At 36.8% G+C, this 19,785-nt stretch overlaps 1 protein-coding gene across 1 annotated transcript in view; it reads right to left on the bottom strand.

The window, feature by feature from the left end:
- LARS2 (leucyl-tRNA synthetase 2, mitochondrial) overlaps nt 1-19,785 on the bottom strand; it is a 90,182-nt gene that overhangs the window by 30,091 nt on the left and 40,306 nt on the right. The window contains exons 8-14 of the mRNA XM_054058252.1: nt 17,837-17,944; nt 16,138-16,297; nt 12,791-12,895; nt 9,686-9,801; nt 8,445-8,728; nt 5,232-5,330; nt 2,841-2,978 (exon numbers count right to left, since the gene is read on the bottom strand). Coding sequence (XP_053914227.1) covers nt 2,841-2,978; nt 5,232-5,330; nt 8,445-8,728; nt 9,686-9,801; nt 12,791-12,895; nt 16,138-16,297; nt 17,837-17,944 — 1,010 coding nt within the window. The remainder of the gene's footprint in view (nt 1-2,840; nt 2,979-5,231; nt 5,331-8,444; nt 8,729-9,685; nt 9,802-12,790; nt 12,896-16,137; nt 16,298-17,836; nt 17,945-19,785) is intronic.

The following is a 19,785-nucleotide window of genomic DNA, read 5'->3' as shown; positions in this document are numbered from 1 at the left end:
GAGTGGTGCAGTTCACATGCCTGAGGGATGGGATGCCATCCAGCGGGACCTGTACAAGCTTGAGAAGGTGGCCTGATGAGGTTTAACAAGGCAAAGTGCAAGGTCCTACACCTGGGTTGGGGCAATCCCTGGCATCAAGATAGGCTGAGAGAGGAAGGGATTGAGAGCAGCCCCATGGAGAAGGACTTAGCAGTAGTGGTGGATGAAAACCTGGACATGAGCCAGCCAATGTGCACTTGCAGCCCAGCTCTGGAGCCCTTAGCACAGGAAAGACATGGACTTGTTTGAGCAGATCCAGAGGACAGCCACAAAAATGATCAGAGGGACGGAACACCTCTCCTATGGAGAAAGGTTGAGAGGGTTGGGGTTGTTCAGCCTGGAGAAGAGAAGGCTCCAGGAAGACCTTATTGGGGCCTTTAAATACTTAAATGGCCTGAGGAATACCACTTGCAAACAGCTGCCAGTCAGACTTTGAATGTTGCCTCTTAGAGCCTTTTAGTCCAGACAGTCTTTCCATCCATGCTGTAGTCCACTCATTCAGTCCACATGTCCCTAGTCAGACTATAAGGATGCCATGCAGAACTTGTTAAAACACGGCAGAACATGTTAAAAAAAACATGAAAACATCATGGTAAAAGATAAGCATGGGTCTCTCTTCATCTACACAGGAAAACATCTCACCACAGAAAGAAGGCAGACTAAGCTGTGCATATTTCTCTTGGTAAGTCCATAGAGGCTACTCCCAGTCACCTTGTCTTTCATGTGCCTAAAAAAATACTACCAGGATGATTTGCTTTAAAATAGTCTTGAGGAGCACTATGAGGCTTACTGGCCTGTAAATACTTTGGATCATTCTTCTTGCTCATTCTTGAAGATGAGTTTTGCCTCTGCCTTTCTCCAGTCAACAGGGACATTCCCCAATCACCATAACCTTTCAAAAACAATTGGCAGCAGCCTTACAATGGTAAAGGCTAGTTCCTTCCATACCCATTTGGCCCCATGGACTCGTACATGTCTGGTTTACTTAAGTGATCCTTGACTCAATCCTATTCTACAGTGGGTAGTACCTCTCTCCCTCAAACTCTCCTACTAAGTGCAAACCTTGACAGCAATGGCCAAGGCAAAGATTGTCCTTTGCTATCAGGCTCTTTGATTTTGTATCAGGTCAACACTTTCCTTGATGTTCTTGTCAACATATCTGCAGAAGCCCTTAACATTTTTCACTGGTTTCAATTCTAGATGAGCTATAACCTTTTCTAGTTCTGTTCTGTCTACCCAGTTAATGCTTCCACATTCTTTTAGGAGTAGCTCATCCTTGTTTCTCCTTTCCATGCACTTCTTTTAGTGTTTGAGCTCATTCAGGAGGTCCCTTTTCAGCCAAGCTGGCCACTTTCCATACCTCCTCATTTTCTTGCAAACCAGAGCCAACCACTTACTTCGCAAGCAAATCTCCCCTGCCCCACAGTCTCCATTTACAGTGACGATATTTCAGCCACCATAGTTAATGTTGTTTTGGGAGGTAGAAGAATTTGACTAGAACAGAACATTTTGCTGCTGTGTGTTACAGCTCAGCTGGGTGGCTGATAGATTAGCATTGCCAAGTCTTTTGTAGAACTGATAAGCCTGAAATTCCTTGTAAGGAGAAGCTCTGAAATTCTCTGCTTAAAGGAACAGTGTATATGACAGAAAGCATCTGCTTCAAGACATCCACTCTCTTAGAGAAGGCAACAGGGTGAAACATAGGTACACAAATCATTCACGTCCAAAGTCTCAAATACAGCTTTCACTGCAAACTATTTTGCAGGCCAGAATGAGTGATGAGAATGCATCACCTGTTTTCATCAAATGATTATGACATAACTCAGGGAAACATTCTGCTGGCTCCACTAACTAGTCCATCTTTTTCTGGCACACAGCTACTTACGTTCTAGTTTTGCAGAAAAGAGCTGCATTCAAGGGAGTTCAGTGGTCTCTTTTACATCAAGTCTTTAGAGTGAATACTAGTAAGGAATGAATGTGTATGAGTTGTCAGCTGAGAAACTACCAAGCACTTGCTCTCATGGGATCACTCATTTTGATTCAATCTAGTCAGATATTTCTCCTGATGGAGAAGCATAGGGCAGTATTTTGCTACCGTGATGCTAGTATTTTCCCTGTTGAGGTATTACTGTGATGGCATTTCGAGGTTAAAAAAGGGCAGAATTTCAGTGGAAATGGGGGTGTCAAGCTGGGAACCTCGAACAAAGAACAGCATCAGATGATTCACCTTCCTGCCTCAAACTTTACCTCTAACAAAATCAGAGGATAACGAATTAGGCCATAGTAGCATCAGCAACAAGAAAAGTTAAACATAATCATATAAAAGTCATCAAATGAAAAAGAAATTGACAGCAGACACATAGTTTCTTTGCTTATCAAGAACTGTTTTGCAATGTTCAGCTCCAATGGTGCAGTGAATTAAGAGTGCCTATTTTTCTACATAGGCATGGTTCCACTGAAATTAATGGTATTGCTATGCATGAAGTTATCTAATTTGTAATAACAGCACTACTCAGAATGCCTGAAGTTACTAGTTTATGCAAGTTTTTGCAGGCTGACAATTTACACCAACATTTTATCACTTGCTCTGAGCCAGTTAATACTCATGTAATGAAAACGCTATATAGGTATACATACAGAAAATGCAACCAACTGTGAGAAACCAAGTAGTTAGCGAAGATCGACAAACAAGAAAATTCAGCTTATTCAATGTAATGTTCTATCATCATAACAATGTACACGAACACCCTTGCTACTCAAATGAAATTTGAAAGCTTTTCATAGAAATACATAAGGCTTACTTGTGTTTTGTCATCTTTAGGTCATGGCAAAAATGGCTGAAAAACCTTGCATAAAATAAGTGCATCACTGCATGCTCCTTTCCTCCGATGTACAAATCCACAGGCATCCAATAGTCTGCTAAGTCACTACTAAAGGGCCTGAAAAAACACAATTATAGAAAAAAATACAACGTGGAAAATCAGGAACAGATCTACTATAATAGCTCGTCATACTTGTCTAGATATCACTATTTACTAATAGCTACATATGTGTATATAAAAAAACCCTATAATTTTGTTATCAGATCTCTTTAATTTTTAAGAAGTGATATGCTTTCAAATTATAGACAAAATTGTAATTACCTGAAAAGCAGATCCACAAAAAAAATTATTTTCATACATTTTAGGGAAGCAACTAAGATTTCACATGTTACCTGAGAAAGTGATGAAAATACTTGCTTATTCTTTAAATGATTTTTTCATAGATACCCTGTGGCTTGCTTTTAAATTTCGTAGTATTTATCAAGCTTTACATACAAATATATTACAGTGAAAGACAAAAGATATGCCCCCTCAAAACCAGTCGATTTTTCTTTTAATTGGAGGTTTGCATTGTTGTCATTAGGGGACAATGAAGCAGTTTGCTATAAGGTTGCAAATCATTTGAAGAGTCAGGTTGGTCATTGTATGGGTCATAGTACTCCAACAGATGGATGGTCTATGAATTTACAGTAAACTTGTCATTTAGAGCATATTTACTGTGTCGTTGGAGGTCACCTGCATGGTTTCCTAGCATTGCTTACTGCTTCATTAAATACTGTTATGTCTCCTGTAATGGGCTCCTGCCTTCAAAATACCATTTGTATGTATGCTATTCTTTATGGCGTGCTTTCTGGCACCCTTCTAAGAAATATACTTGTTTTGTCAGCTTGTTTGATTATTCCATCTGTAATTTTTGTAATAGCAATACTTTTTCCTAACAGATGAGCCCAGAAGCAAATAACAGATCTGGGATTCATGTCTTCAGTGGAACAAATCAAAACTGACTTGTTCACAGTGTTCCCAAATAAACAGAGTAATCTTGCCAAATTCCCGACCTGTAAAATATGACTTATGGAAATAAAGGTTTTACGTATACGCAGCTTAGCTAAATAAAATCCCAAATCAATAAATAAATGGAGGTAGTAATCAAGTGCAGTACTCCATAAAAATGTTATTTCAATATGACACAGATTTAGTTACACTAAACCGTTATTTCGACAGCTGAATGTTACATCTGACTCAATTTCTGGTAAAGCACCTCTTGTCCTTGCACAAAAAATATTCTCCATTGTTACTGGAGAGGAAGCAGTCTGCATAACTTAGTAACGTTAATAATAAATTCACAATATCATTAGAAAATAAGTAAAATTAAAGTGAGATAAAGGTGTTCACAGAAGATAATTCTCTACTTTAACTAAAATGGTGCTGTCAATGTATAAAAAGAAAAAAAACCTTGTCCAGCTATCTTAAATCACTTGGTATGTAGTATGTACCCAGACACTTCTCTGGACAACAAATAATCAATCAATCCCCAAATAGTAGTACAATGTCTTATCAATAGCTAAAGAATGTGACTCATTCTTGTCTCCCTCAGATTACATAGTAGAACTGTTCTACTAATTTCCTCTTTGGAAAAACCAGTGCTACCAGCAGCACTACTACAGGCAGACTGTGAGGCAGAAAAACAGGTAAATAACTATATCTGTCTTCCCACGCTCTCCACGCTGTAGCCACTAATACACAGCACATGAAAAATCTCCTTTCGTTAATTATTCATGTAGTCAAAGTGCCAATACAGCAGGAATCTGCTGCAATGCCACTTCACTTTAGTTCTGTGCACAAAGAAGCAGTAAGAGTTACTGGAATTCAAATGGAGAGAAATGAAGATGCCATTCTTGGCAGCTGGATGTTACATGAGTCTATTCCTCTTCCTACTGGTGTGTCTGTCCACACACAGTGGGGTTAGGGTAAGGCTGGCATCCTTGGTGGCATCCTACACTAAGGACCATCTTCAGCTCCTCAGCTGATCATTTCCTCTGTGCCCTGCCCCATAACACCCTTCCACACAAACTTCTGCTCCTTGTCCTGTAGCTCCTGTGCTTACACAGTTGTGTCTTCACATCTGGCTCTTGCAGATCTTCTGGCACAGGAGCAACCAAATACCACATTTTTAGAGCAATTGCTGGTCCACCTTCTGCTGTGCCCAGGCCACAGCATGGGCACACAATCAGAGGTGTTTACGCCACCCTCCGCAAAGGCAGTTACAAGCTAGAAGCACCAGAGAATTTGGTCTTTTTCCTCTTTCTTCATTGCCTTCTGCTCCATGAAGTGGGCTCACCCACCCAATGGCCCTGTGCCTGTAGTGCTCACCTGTCTGTGTTGTGAGGGTCCGTGTACCTCAGGTAGTACCAAGCAGAATCAACAAACGTATCCATGGTATCGACTTCCCGCTGTGCTGGTGCCTTACACCTGAGCAAGAGAGATGGACAAGAGCTATTTTTAGGTAAGTGGCAAGCTTAGAAGAAAACAACCATGCACAGAGTGGCCATGAAGATATTTAGATTGAAAATTGAACAGGTCTGAACAGTCCTAAGAGTGACATGTCCAGAAAAAAGTCCAACACTAGTAGCAAGGCCCATTGTCCCTTCCAAACCAAACCAAACCAAACCAAACCAAACCAAACCAAACCAAAAAGAAGCCTGAACAGCTATGACACTAAGCAACAGCAGAAGACAGCACTGCACCGGACAGGCCTTTCCATTGTATGTTTCTGGAATCTTTTAGAATTGCCATTTTAAAAGAAAAAAATGCTAAGAAAATCTTAAGCACAGAAAAGTATATTTTGCCATAATGTTAAAGGGTACTGTATATATATGTGTGTGTGTGTATGTGTGTATACCCCCCATTAGGCACCAGATGACAAGTCATTTTATAAACATTAAGCAGAAAGACCATGTGCTTGTCTTTTTCATTGTCAGTACAAAAACGTTGTTGTAGATCCAATTTACTATCTCTAGAAAAAAATGAACTTAGTCGAATTTCAACTTTCACTGAGATGTAGCAAATCTCTTCTAGAACTTGTTGCACAATTTTAATTTGTGACTATAGCAAATCAATTTTTGCTGGAGTTATAATATATTGGCAGCCCTGAGAAACACTTTAAAAATAAAGTTTAGAAGCTTAGGTTGCTTTCTGGTAGTTTCTTCCTGAATATAAATTATTTGTTTGTGGCAGCCAACAATCACATTAAATAAACTTTTACTTGTTACAAAAAAACCTCTTTAAAACTTCTGAAGTTAAAACAATGGGATTATTCCAATACAAATAAAACTTTGCAACCTGTGACAAACTTGCACATAAATACCCTTGCCTATATGTATAAATGCATGCAATTTATAAATCATAGAATCATAGAATCATAGAATCATAGAATCATAAAATAGTTTGGGTTGGAAGGGACCTTAAAGACCACCTAGTTCCAACCTCCTGCCGTGGGCATACATGAAGGTATTTATATGCGCAATAAAAATGTAATAAATGGGCACTGGCTATTTGATATTTTCCAAACACATATTTAGTCTGTGATCAGGCTTGACTACTGAGCTGTAACATATACCTGTCTGTCTGATAGATACTTCAGCTTGGCTTGCTGAGGCAAGTTTAGGAGACTATCACCAATTAACATTTTCTTTTTCTCTGTCTCTGCCCCAGGTCATTTTCTACCAGTAAGTTTTTCTTTCAATGGGAATAATGTACTTCTAAGTGCTTTTTAATAGAGAATAACCAGTTTATTAAATTGTATATATAAGCAGAGTCTTGGTCAACATAAAATAATACTGTATTATACTGAAAGAGAATGGCTTTTTAGTCAAAAGCAATACTACTTTACAGTCATCGAACCACAATTATATCTGCTTCATGCTCCTGTGGTTGCCTGTACTCTAAATGGACACGGCTCACTAAGACAAAGACAGCATGGGCATTTTTCAAAATTTATACAACAGACACAATACTGTAATGTCATTATATGATCTTCAGACAACTAACACAATTACCTGGACCTGAATAACAATTAATAACTTGGGCATCTCCTCCCACTTATAATTGCTTACATTACTGTCACTCAAATACTCACTGACTTTTGTATCTTTCCATTTTGCTTTCCTTATTAAGTCTAGATATTAAATATGACTAATGAAAAAAATATTACTGGAAAGAAAGACTAAACAAAGGGATGAAGTAATTTCTCAGAGCAAGGAAAACCAAGGAGGACTGCACACGCAAAGGCAATAAATCGAAGGATTTGAAATTGTAGCAGATAAATGGATGAGCAATACTGAAGACAGCTGTTAAACAGGTAAGAATAAAGGAGACAAAGTTGGGAATTAAAAAAAAAGCTAATTTCAGCAAACTACCACTATGAAACTAATCCTGCATGTCTCTATTTCTGACTAAACAAATGCCCTTGATTAACTTCTAAGTAGGGCAGCCACAATAGTTATCCAGAAACCATAACATTTTTCTATACATCTGAAGTACCTTGTACCCTGGTAAACAATGAAACCATATTTGAATTAAGGTCATGTTATCAACAAAGGTCAAAATATATGTCCCTAGAGAATCATGGAACTGCTGTGTGTAAACTACCTGATTAGAAATGAAAACCACACTGATATTCTACCTTGCAAATGTTAAAGTACAGGGAGATGTTATGAAACTGCTGCTGCATTATCAACATGAGCCCTAATGCTATTTTTACGTCTGATTCCTCTGCCTGGCAGGCTGATAATGTCCTTCCCATTTGGTCAGGCTGTTAGTAGCAGCATTGCGTTGCACTGCACTGCTGTTAAAAAACTTCTCTGGGATAGCTCATGTTCTTACCTGCTCTTCTGCAGAACCTGTATGCAAACTCCAGTGTACAGATTATCCAAGCAGCCCCCAAAATTAGACAACTGATTTTTATGCCTTATCTCTCACTACTTAATTAAGGCAGTTATATTTCTTAAACAGCTGGGCTACAATCAATAAAGATTACAACACTGACAAGATGCATATACTTACTATCTCCTTCAATGCTGTGATCTCTAATAGACAGTGAATGTGATTCTTCATGATAAAGAATTATATAGCTGAGAAAACACTCTATTGTTGGACTATCACTAAGAAAATCAACATGATTAGTTTCCTTAACAAAGGAGATAATCCAATAATTATTATAAGCACTGTATGAACTCTGCTGGTGAGAGATAAGAAAATTCTTGTAGTAAATGAAGTGAGAAATACTGTTAAGAAAAGGAGGACAGGGAAAAAATCGTTCTCTTCTCCCTTTTTTCTTTCCTTGAAACCGGTGAGCTTTGCTTCAGCTTGTTATTGAAGGAATAGCAGCGGGTGTCTGTGTTGAAAAAAGGAGTTTTACAGAGCATACAGGGGGAAAAACCCATATGCTGGGTCAGACTAAACATCATTCTGGAGCAGTACCTTGTCTCAAGGTGGTCAGTTGTCAACATTTACAGAAAGAGCACAAGAAACAGGCAGGTACAAAGCAATCTCTCCCGGTCTGCAGCGAATGCCACATTGGCTTACCTCGGACAGGAACAGTTCACCCATTCTGGAGAAGTTTCTAAAGGTGAGGCTCCCTTTCCTGTGAATGTGGTTACACTCGGCAACACCACAGGTAAGTCTTCATAAGGCACAGGGACAGTGCCGCAAGCCTGGCAGTGAATGATAGGAATAGGTGTACCCCAGTACCGCTGTCGAGATATTAACCAGTCTCTTAATTTATCACTTGTTAGGTCTCCACCTATTCCTTTCTTTTTGGCCTGCTGGGTAATAGCTTTTAAAGCCTCCTTCCGAGTCATGCCTGTGATCTGATTAAAAAACAGAGAAGCAGCAGAAGAAAGAAAAATGTATATTCGCTGACAGTGAAAATGCAAGAACAGACAAAAAAGTTACAAACGCAACTTCTGAGAGTCAAAGTTTGTAAGTCTCATGTTGATATTTCCCTTCCTGTGCATAACATCCTTCTATCCAAGAGATCATTCACATACCAGTTGCTTAATTCATTTAAAGGCTCTTATTCAAAGGGTAATGTTCTCGATGGCCTGAATAGAAGGCCGAGAGAAAGCCCTTCAACCTTGACTGGCAGATATTTGGATTTACTGCTGATATTTTAATCAACTGCTGTGTACTGAAACTTTGAGAGTATCATCAACACAAGGCAGAGACTGAGGAAATGTGGATAGTAAAACAGCTTTCTTTCTCCTGCATTAATTTGGGGGTTTTCCAGTCTTGTTTTCACAGACATCTTAACCACTTAGACCCTACCTGTCAAGTAACAGAATATAAGCTTTGTGTCTGCTATCAAATGTATTTTTTCAAGAGCTATAACACCATATATACTTTATTTAAAGATAAGATTTCTGTGTCACTTCAGGCAGATATGTTACCATAAAGGCCTACACCACACTTCAGTGGGTATGTGGAAAAAAGATTAATATGTTAATATTTAGCTTAAAAATTTATTGAGATGATGAAATAAGAATCAGCTTTCAACATGGGTTTCATTATTCAGTTCCCATTATAAAACTCAGACCAATACTGTTCTTTCCTTTAATGTTAAAAAGGAAAAAACCCATTTTATTGCTACAGAAGAGCAAACATACTTTATCATTCTAGTTATTCCTAGAAATTCTGTAGCATAAGCCTGGCTTGATTCTTAAAAAAGAATCCCTTTAATCACACAAAGTATTTGGCACTCTTGAGAAAACAGATTTAGTTTGCATTATTATCGTAAGTTGGAAAGAACTCTATACTTGTATACTGACCTCTCCAGAATTAATGATTTTCTCCAAACCATTTGGCAATGTCTCAATAACTTCAGTGAAAGAAATGCCCAGATTCTTTGCTACTGCAGCATCTTCTGCACTTGTACTAGGTATTCCTAGGGGGGAAAAATGAATCAGCCCTAGGATTGACTAACACGGATATCAATCATCACTTTCAGGATAAAACATTTTATTTCTATGACACTCTTGTTATAACAACTTATGCTTGCCCAAAGGAGTTTAAAAATTTAAGAACGATAAAAATATTTTCATGTTCTTTTAGCAGTGAAATTCAAGCAGCAATAATTACAAGTACATTTGCTCAGTTCCTCTGTAATCCAAATGCTTTTCAATGTCCTACCTCAAAAAAGGCTGAAAATAAGATGGTTCAGAAAAAAGTCTAAAAATAAATCTATAAAATTTGGATAAATAAAACTAAATTATATTATTAAATTATATTATCTAAATATAAATTATATTTAAATTATATAATTATATTATATTATCTAAATATAATATACTTTAATAATACAAATTTAAGTTATATTTGCTACAAAGAGAAATGACTACTAAATAGTTGAAATTGTCCTCTCATTTCAACACTAAATTTAATCTCTTTCTAATTTTATAGTTTATTAAAATGTACCACAACACAGCAGTTTCTAACATTACTGTCCCTTTAACTTATCATGAAAGACACAATACGTTTATAAACCCATGAAAAGAAGTAAAAAACCCATCAATTTTCTACCTAGAACATAGCTACAGAGAGCACCTCCTCCTGCTGTTCAAGTCAATCATAGAACTTACAGTATTCAAGGCCCCTGAAGCTATCTTTCCTTTTGGATCTTATTATTTGGGTCATGCATCTTGTACTCAAGTTGTTCTTCTAAGCCACATAGATCTCTTTGTTATAATAGTAAATTACCAGCACCATAAAATGATGCACTATCTTTAAATATTTCTTATTCATAGAGATATATGATGACATCTTCCCTCTGATTTTGCTGCATGTGTTTTAAAAGATACTTTGTTCTGCCTTGGACTACCTTTCAGGGTGAGCTAAGACATCTCTTAAGCTTGTTATAGAGACGTATTCTGAAATAAGATTGAGATACTAACAGATTTATTATTTCCACAGGGAGATACATCTCTCTGCGTATTTTTCCTTTCAGTGATACTTTATTTAATATTTTGACCAATCTTGCACAATTGCTGTCACCTTTAAGAGGCAAAGAAACTTAATTCAACAAGATAATGCTAACATCAGGCTGCTGAAATCTACAAGGAAACACACTCAAAATATTGCTAAGCGCATCAGAATTATTAACATACAAATGACTTCATTCCAAGCCAATTTTACAACCATCTTTGCTCAAGCAATGAAATGCGTCCTATGGCAAATACATTAACTCCGTCAATACATGGAAGTTTGGAAGCAGATAACTAAAGGAAACCAAGCAAAATTCCCCTGTGACAAATAACTTCTTAACTAGCAAAATAAGGAATTGCTATTTTATCTTTCCAGCAGATGTACGCTCTTGCCATTTCAAGGCCCTATTGTAGAACAATGTATGTATCTTAATTTGTCAGAGAGCCCTGCAGCCTGCAACAGGTGGTTTCACAATATGCTCTGCGAATGGAAAAAAGTGGGCTCCGCTTTTTGGTCTTCCTTCTTTTGAAAAGATGATCCTATTCACGCACATTCACAAAGCTCAACAGCTGGCATCCAGAACTTCCTGGGAAGAGCCGGGCTGTTTCCAACAGACATAAGGCTAAGGTACGTGCCAGCGACCAAGCTGCAAGCTTTTAATGAAAAATAAGATTAGGTATCTCTATTATTTGGCTTCTCTTATGTGAGGGAAGGTTCCGGCTCTTAAAAACAGACTAATTCCTAAAGAGTAAGACGCAGGCATGTTATAAATAAGGTACGCTGCCCAAGTGGGTAATTTCCGTCAACCTTGTGACAGTCATTCAAGACATTTTTGCACAGACAGTGGTTTGATTCAGTCCAGTTGTTGTGTGTGAACAGCCAACGCTGGCAGCGGTGTATAGGAGAACAGTAGTTGCTCCAGGGCAGGAAGGAAGTATCAACAACAGGGAGGCAACAAAAGGGACTTATGGGATAAGGTTGTAGTGGAAAGAAGGAAGAACTATTTCCTGTTAGGACTGGCACAGAACATTGCCCACTCAATGCAGCTGAGATGAGACACTGCAAAACACCACAGTAAACAAAAAGCCTGGTGGGTGCTATTGATGAAGATACATTTTGCAGATTAAAATGGACACAATTTTAAAAGGTTTGTACAATTTCTGGTTTTACTTAGAAGGACAGTCACATCATCTCACCATACATACTTTGCCTAAGTTGAGAGGCTAGGCTGCCTATGCAGGAAATGAGTAAAGGCTGCTTCACAGGATGACTTTGAGAAGCCCACTCCAGGCGACTAAGGGTGTCCTCTAGCAACGCCCCTCTCCCTCGTTTATGGGTGCTCAGTCCTAAGTTAGGTGCCTAAATTACCAGAATGCTACCTTTAGAGGTAAAGTGTCCAAGGTAACCGTCCAAGACTACCTGTACAGAATTATTACCTTTTCTGAGTTATTTTACTGATCTCAAGACAAATATTATCAGATAAAAGTCAAACTTGGAAGTTTCGTACATTTACTGCCTAAAATATTTCTCAATAATGTAAACACATAATTTATGTAAACACAAGACAAAAAACAAGCTAAAAGTTTGTGTTGATTGCTAAATATTTAAGTCAAACGATGGTACAGTTCTGTTTTGATTAAGAATGATGAGAGACGGTGAAATACACATACACCGTAGGTAACCGATCCCCTTAAGATATGCCAATCCACAAATTTAGCCCATTAAATGAATTAGTTTTATAATATTTTCATTAAGATTTATCATTCTGCAAATCTGTCCCCCAGACGGATTCCACATAGATACTTTTCCCTTCCTTCTTTGCTTATGAAGAACAGCAATGAAGAACAAGATTCTAAAGTCCAGAAGAGAGCCACCATGTTGAAAGATCCGCCGCAACAATACACAGCAATTGAAAACTATACTATTTCACTTACACATTAAATGTTACATACCTATTTTAGTATCTATAAAATTCTCAAAACTGGCTTTTGCTGAGACGACTACAGGAATCTCCTGATTGGTAAGCAAACTCACAGCTGTCACTGAAGTAAGTGAGTCTGAAAACAAATGTAATGATCACAGTAAGTAAAATATGACAGAAAATAAGCTAAGAACATTACTTACTATAAAAAGTCAGTGAAACTGGCATGAAATTTAAATTAGAATTTTGTTTAAATAAGAAATGAAATGAAAAGCCTAATTATATTTCTAAAAAGTTCAGACATACTAAAATCTTCTGTAAATCTGACTGATAAATTTTCATGATTAGAAAACATACTTATAGCAAACACCTGAATAAAACCAGAGTATTTAAACTATAAAAAAAAAGTGAGTCCTTCACTACTACTTGTGTGCTGCAGAGTTGTATGAATTAGCTCCAGGAAGCCCTGAATTATATACTAGCAGACATTACAAAATTAAGCAAAAATTCCAGTTATTCAGATGAAACTGAAGGGGAGCATATATAATATGCTTATGATTTGCTTTCTTACAGAAGAACGACAAAGCATGAGAAATATTGAGCAGTGTAAAAACAGAAACCTAAAAACCAATTGATTTCCAAACAGAATATTTATATCAGAGATGAGAACCCCTATGTTCACAGCAAAGGGGAGAGAGAAGAGAATCAAGGTTGATAAACTAAAACTGATTTACAATGTGTAGTTTTGGTGGCTCAGCATGAAGAAAATCAAACCTGAATACTCCAGGTTTTGAGGATCTAAACCCCACATCTCAATGTGGACCTGTTTCTGGCTTTTTCAGTACCTTTAAGTTGGTTATAATTAATTAATTAATTAAAATAATTTTAATACAGACTGCTAAGAGCTTCCTGTCACCCATCTTATCTCAGTCTTGCATTGCCATGCATAAAGTCTTCTTGAAATGAAGTAGCAGCATCTTAGAGAATACGGCTACTATGTCTCATCAGTCTTGATAATACAAACAATAAATTTATTTATTTATGATCACTACTTTTCCAAATTTCAGCTCTCCGAGATAGCCATGTTCTAGATATAATTTCTAATGTTCAAACCACCTCACAAAGTTTTCCTCTTCTGTTTAAAAAATGTACAAAAGGAATAATCTCACTCTTTTAAAGCAACTAAGCAAAAAGACTGATGAGCAGGATGCTGAGCGGGTAGGAGAGTCTGCTTTTAAAAATAACTTCTCTCCCACCCAGCAATAACTTTGACTTTATGCTGGAATCCAAACTAATAACTCCAGCTTATGAAGGCACTCTTTCTTTTCCTCATTTGCTCATATCATTATTCTAATAACTGTAAAGGGGTAATATTACAGTTATAAATGTAAAAGAACGTATGCATAGCATTATAATGAGATAATGAACAATGTACGGGTAAAATCTTTATCTCAGCTACCTCACAATGATAAAACTAGGAGACTTACAATATTCTAACTCAACATAAATTCTGCTAGGCTAAAAAAAATAAGCGTGTTTAAAACTGGTTGCTCATCTCTATTTACATAATATTATTTACATAATAATAGCCTAAAAAACAGAGCTGTACTCCAAGACTAAAGGTATTAGAACCTTAAGTTACTTCACCATCTAACATCTTTTTTCTCTCTCTCCTATGAAACATAAAAAATACACTCTGAATTATTTAGATATGAACACAGTGAATAAAGGGAGTTACAAGACTAAATTTACTGAAAAGAAAATGATAAAAATTTTCATGTTACTGGTGTATCTTTTTTAAAAGTATTGTTTAATAGGAAAAAGTGGTCTATCCAAGGCCAACAAAAAATTCTTTTTATTTAAATCCCATTTTTGGCCCTTTACATGTACCACGACTGAAATGAAAATTGGAAAGTCCATGTAGAAATTATTTTATGTTCCCTTCTTTGAAAAATACCAGTCTGTGCCTTTCAAGTGCTCAAGAAATAGCATGAAATACCAGCCAGTTTCAACTGAAGAATGCACAGAACTATATTCAGAAATAGCAGGATTACACAACAATAGTAGGGAATTATGTCTACTTTAAAGCCTCTTTCTCAAAGTCTTCTGGCAGTCATTATTCCAGACAAGAGTTTCTTAATTTAGCCCAATCAAAAGGTGAAGCCTATTGTTAATAGGCACACACACAAAAAAGCCTTTCAAGTATCTGCACATAAAAAAAAAAATCTAAAAAAATACATTGTAGTTCTTATTAAAAACATGTTTTGCACTTGTGTGGTTTGGCTCAAAATATAAAATACAACAAAGATACAGGCATGTACATAGATGTGCGTTTCTGGGGTTAGTGCTTTGATTTGGCTGAATTATAAGAGCTGCAGATTCCTTTGTTCCTCAATAAAAATGCTCCAGGCTTCGCTCAGCTCTGAGACAAAGGCTCTACATATGCAACACACTCAGGCTCCACTTTTTTCTGTCAGCAAGTGAACTTACATTAAGGTTAGAGAAATGAAACGCTCAAAAATAAAGTAGGTTGTGTTCAACCATTACAATTTCCCACGAGATTACTGCTTCACTGCTGTTGACATCAGATATTGTATAGACAATGAAGCCACGCGTTTACCAGTGAGGAAGAAGTAAATATTGAACAGCACCATGAAGTGCAAACAAAAAATGTTCAGCATACTTTGTATTTAGTCCTAAAATTCACAGGTTTTCCAAACAACAAAAAAAATGTATGCCAGGGATGATAAATAAAGGCAGAATGATGGTAGGAGCATTCAGGAAACCAATTTACACCAATTAAATAATTACCTCTCTTTTGTATCCTCTATCCAAGTCAAGACCTGCGACAGGGCTACTCTGAATTTACTCCATTAGGATCTTGTACTAACTAAAGCTCTACACAACAGAGTACTGTCTTACAATCTATCGGTGATCCACTTTGCTATGTACTAGTGATCTCTCTCCCTCTTTCTATTCCCTACAGCAGGAAGAGATTATCATTGGTGCAAGAGCTGGTTCTGCTGTGTTTGTGCTAATAACAAATTACTGTATAGCCGTGAGAATTTCCAATGGGCTGACACAGTCAGAGTTGGACTATTCACTTCTGGTACATGAGGAAAGAAAAATCTATTCCATTACTTTTATATACTATGAAGTTTTACAGCCATTGTGAAAAGAAGAATTCTAAGGTACCTGCTGTTACTGTATTTGAAGTCAGGACAGTGATGTGATTCTGTGTGACATACGCAAAGAATAAAAAGACCCTTTGCCTTCTGAAAGGAACAGCTCATCCTCAGCTTGACACTCATTCTCTGAAGATAGCTCTCTACAATTTTCACTCTTCTACAACAAAATGCAGTATGAGAAAAATATCACCTTTTCCTGGGATGAACTCTCTCTGAAAGACTTCCTTGAGACTGCTATTCCCATGCAGCAATCTGTGAGTTGGTAAAATATATAAATGGGAAGCTCCATAAACGGCTTCAGGCGTATAGGTGTAAGCTGCTAGCTTCTCTTCTGTTATGTTACCACTAACCTGAAAAAGAGCAGAAAATATCGCTAATGAATTTCTTTTTTTCTCCATTGGAAATGCAGTGGTTTTAGATTCCCCTTTGGTTTTATGCAACTAAGGCATATACGTTGCCCTTACAATTCTGAATATCAAAGCCAGATGCATTCCCACTATGAGGAGTTTGCAGAATCAAATCTTGACAAAATTTACTTTTAAGACCTCGAGAAATTTGCTATACAATCTTGCCTTACTTTATCCAAAAATTTATAAAAATACTGATATTCTAAAATCATATGTAATATTATGCTGTGCTACTCATCCAAATTAAATCCCTGGTTATGTAACCCGGAATCCTTCTATTCCCTTTTAATATCCGTGCTGTTTCCAAGAAACAGAAATCAGATATTACCTCTGAAATCTAAAGAGAATTTAAGATTTTCTCAGCTCCTAGGCTCTCCACCACACTCCTCTGATTAAGTCAATGCTGCAACTTATGTACAGGAAGAAAATAATAAAAGATGGCACGACATTAAAACAATTGGACATAAGATGAGAGCAATAAACCCAGAAGACTGCTTAAGAATTGTTACACAGCACTATCAACAGACTTTACATTTTTGGGTCATTTAACTGTGGAGTGTATGGGGGTCTTAGAATGAGATTTTTCTACAATAGGTATTGATATACATTTTCAGAAACAATTGACAAAAACACCTTAAACACAAAAATACACCTTCTAGCAGTGTACAGTTCAGAGGTATTAAGAAAGTTTAAGCTACCTCAAACTGAGGTTCCCCAAAAATCTGTATTTCAAAATAAGAAGTCACTTTTAAAATCTTAGACCAAAGTAAAAGAGCAAAATAAAGCTTTGAAGCCCAAGGACTGAAATTCCATCAGGGTCTCTGAAAATCTCTTTTCTAACTATGAGATTCAAAAAGCCTTTTGTGTCTTCTCAGAAGGACTTCAGAATTTACCATTTTTGTCTAGATAATTGTAATTCTCCTAAGGTTTATCTTTCCTTCCTCTCCTTTCTTCCTATGTAGACATCTCTGTAGCTTCATCACTAACTAACCGTCTGTGTTTCATTATTTTAGTTACTGCATGTAATAAAAGAAATAATGGACAAATGTCAATAAAGTGGATTGCCTGAGATCCGTTTGGGTCTGACAGAGAAGGTGCTGCGGAGAGTGCAGCTAAAGCCCTGCTAGATCCCAGCTGACTTGTGCAGTCCCACTTGACAGTGCTTTTGGTTGTGCTTCCCTAAAAGTCCTGGCTTTCAGGGATGCTTATTAGCTGGCATGTATTTTCGCACAAATACATACAGCCAATTTGCATCCGATGTTGCTCTTGAACACACAAACCCTCTCCTAAGGAGGACAGCAGGGAGTATGTCTTCAATCCAGAAGTGGTGTTCTTCACTATCTGTGCTGGTCTGGGCATGAACATACAATAATCTTTTAGCAGGTTTCAGGCTTTTTTAGATACAAAAATCTGTTCCCATCATGCATTTCCGGGGCTGCGGCTAGCCCAATCAAGATAGTAGCATTGAAATTTCTGACTTACCTTTAGAAGGAAGTCAAGAGAGCATCCAACACAGTCACCTATCCAATTTGCTTGCATTTCCTTTATACCGTACCACTCAGAGAGATTGGACAAAGCATCAAACATAGCCTGATGCAATAAAAGAAAGAATCAAAACATTCAGCTTTTATAAGCATACAAATTAAGACTACGGATTTAATTATAACTAACAGCAAAATGATAAGGTGCTGGTAAAAACACAGGGAGGTGTTTTTATACTGCTGCTGCTGTCCCAAATTCATCTCTTTGAGAACAGAATTAATGCAGCACAAGCCAGAGGTAAGACGTCTCCAACAGAGATCCTACTGTTATTAAGAGGCCTTCCTTTTGAATGGAGTGAACTTTAAACACAAAAGAAAATCCTGATAAGAAAACAAACAGAAAATATTCCCAATGGGTGTAAATAGTGGAAAATGTAAATGATCTAATGGGCTGAACAAGACTACTGACACATAAGAGATGTGCTTGCAGGTACGAAGCCTGCACTTAGATTCGTTGTTCTAGGCAATAGCATGGAGATGGCAGCCAGACAAGACACTCATATGTCCTAGAATTTTCAAGCTCTGACTTAAAGTGGCAAAACAGTTTCCAGCTGCCTATCTATTTTTCATGTTTCATACTCATAATTTAGCAAGAACAATAGCCTGTAAAATTCAGTGGGATCATTAGGTGATATCATCCTGTTAAAAAACCCAACAACAACAACAACAACAACAATAATAATAATAATAATAATAATAATAAGCTATTCAATAATAGTATAACATATTATGCAGTAAAGAAGAAATTAAGTGTTGGCTCCTTTGTTAGCCATAATGTCCAACAATCAGCCTGTAACTTCTATGTATATTTATACTACGGAAGAGACATATCCATATATTTATGAGCTTTCTGAAGCGTAGCATGGAAGCTACCATTTGAACAGTGTGTTTTTAATAAAAGAAATCTATTAAAAAGTAAAGGAGAAGACATACAAAGGGCCTTATAACTCAAAGCTCATCTCATTTTTCACTTCATACTTTCAAATTTGTATTAAGAATAGTCCATGACTGTCCAAATTCTTTACTTTGGCAGAAGCACAGCCAGAGGCATGAGTCACTTAGACAGATGGTGGACATGCTGAACAATTACATTCAAAATGTAAGAATAAGGTAACGTGTTGAATAATTTTCCCTTCAACTGTGATTCCCAACATCAAATGTGCAAGCTCTTCATTATGTCATTAACTGCTAACAACCCACAAGGATGGGCAGTAGCTATTATGTGCTGATCAAATTAAATAGTGGATCATTACATAGTAATCAGTGAATACACAACTCATTTTTTTTTCAACTCTTATGTTTTAACTACATTCTTCAATATTTTCAAAGTGAGATGCATAAAAGACATTATAAGGATTACTTTCTAGTTACTGCTCTGTTGTATATCTATAATTCAAAATACAACAAAGGGCATGTCCTTCATAAATCATAAAATTACACAATCACTTGGAATTATTATTGCTTTCTATATCCTTAAGAATCAAATCCATTTTCTGATGATTTATAAATAAAAGAATGGTAAGGTTTTGGAAAGTTTTGAATCATACTGTAACTTTAAATCAGTTGTAGCTCACAACTGCAAGTATACCATATCACGGAGAATTCCAAATTTTCATTATTCTCATTAATTTTAGTGTTCCAGAGACGACTAAGCTTTATCTTCCATGAGAAATCCATGTACTTATATACCTACTAAAAAATAATAAATAACTGGAGATACATAGATAGATGTAAAGATATATGTATACAGCACTTTGGAAACATTCTTTGTAAGAATTTTATGCGTTTCAGAAAGAGTGAAATTGTGCCAATACATACAGAAGTTGCTGGACACATTAGCACATTTTTATAAATTCTTGTGCTTGGATATCCACCCTAATCTACATCACA

This window comes from Cuculus canorus, chromosome 2 (genome assembly GCF_017976375.1).
Source record: "Cuculus canorus isolate bCucCan1 chromosome 2, bCucCan1.pri, whole genome shotgun sequence".
Lineage (NCBI taxonomy): Eukaryota > Metazoa > Chordata > Aves > Cuculiformes > Cuculidae > Cuculus > Cuculus canorus.
Note: the sequence above shows the minus strand (reverse complement) of the source record. Positions and strands in the feature narration are given on the sequence as shown.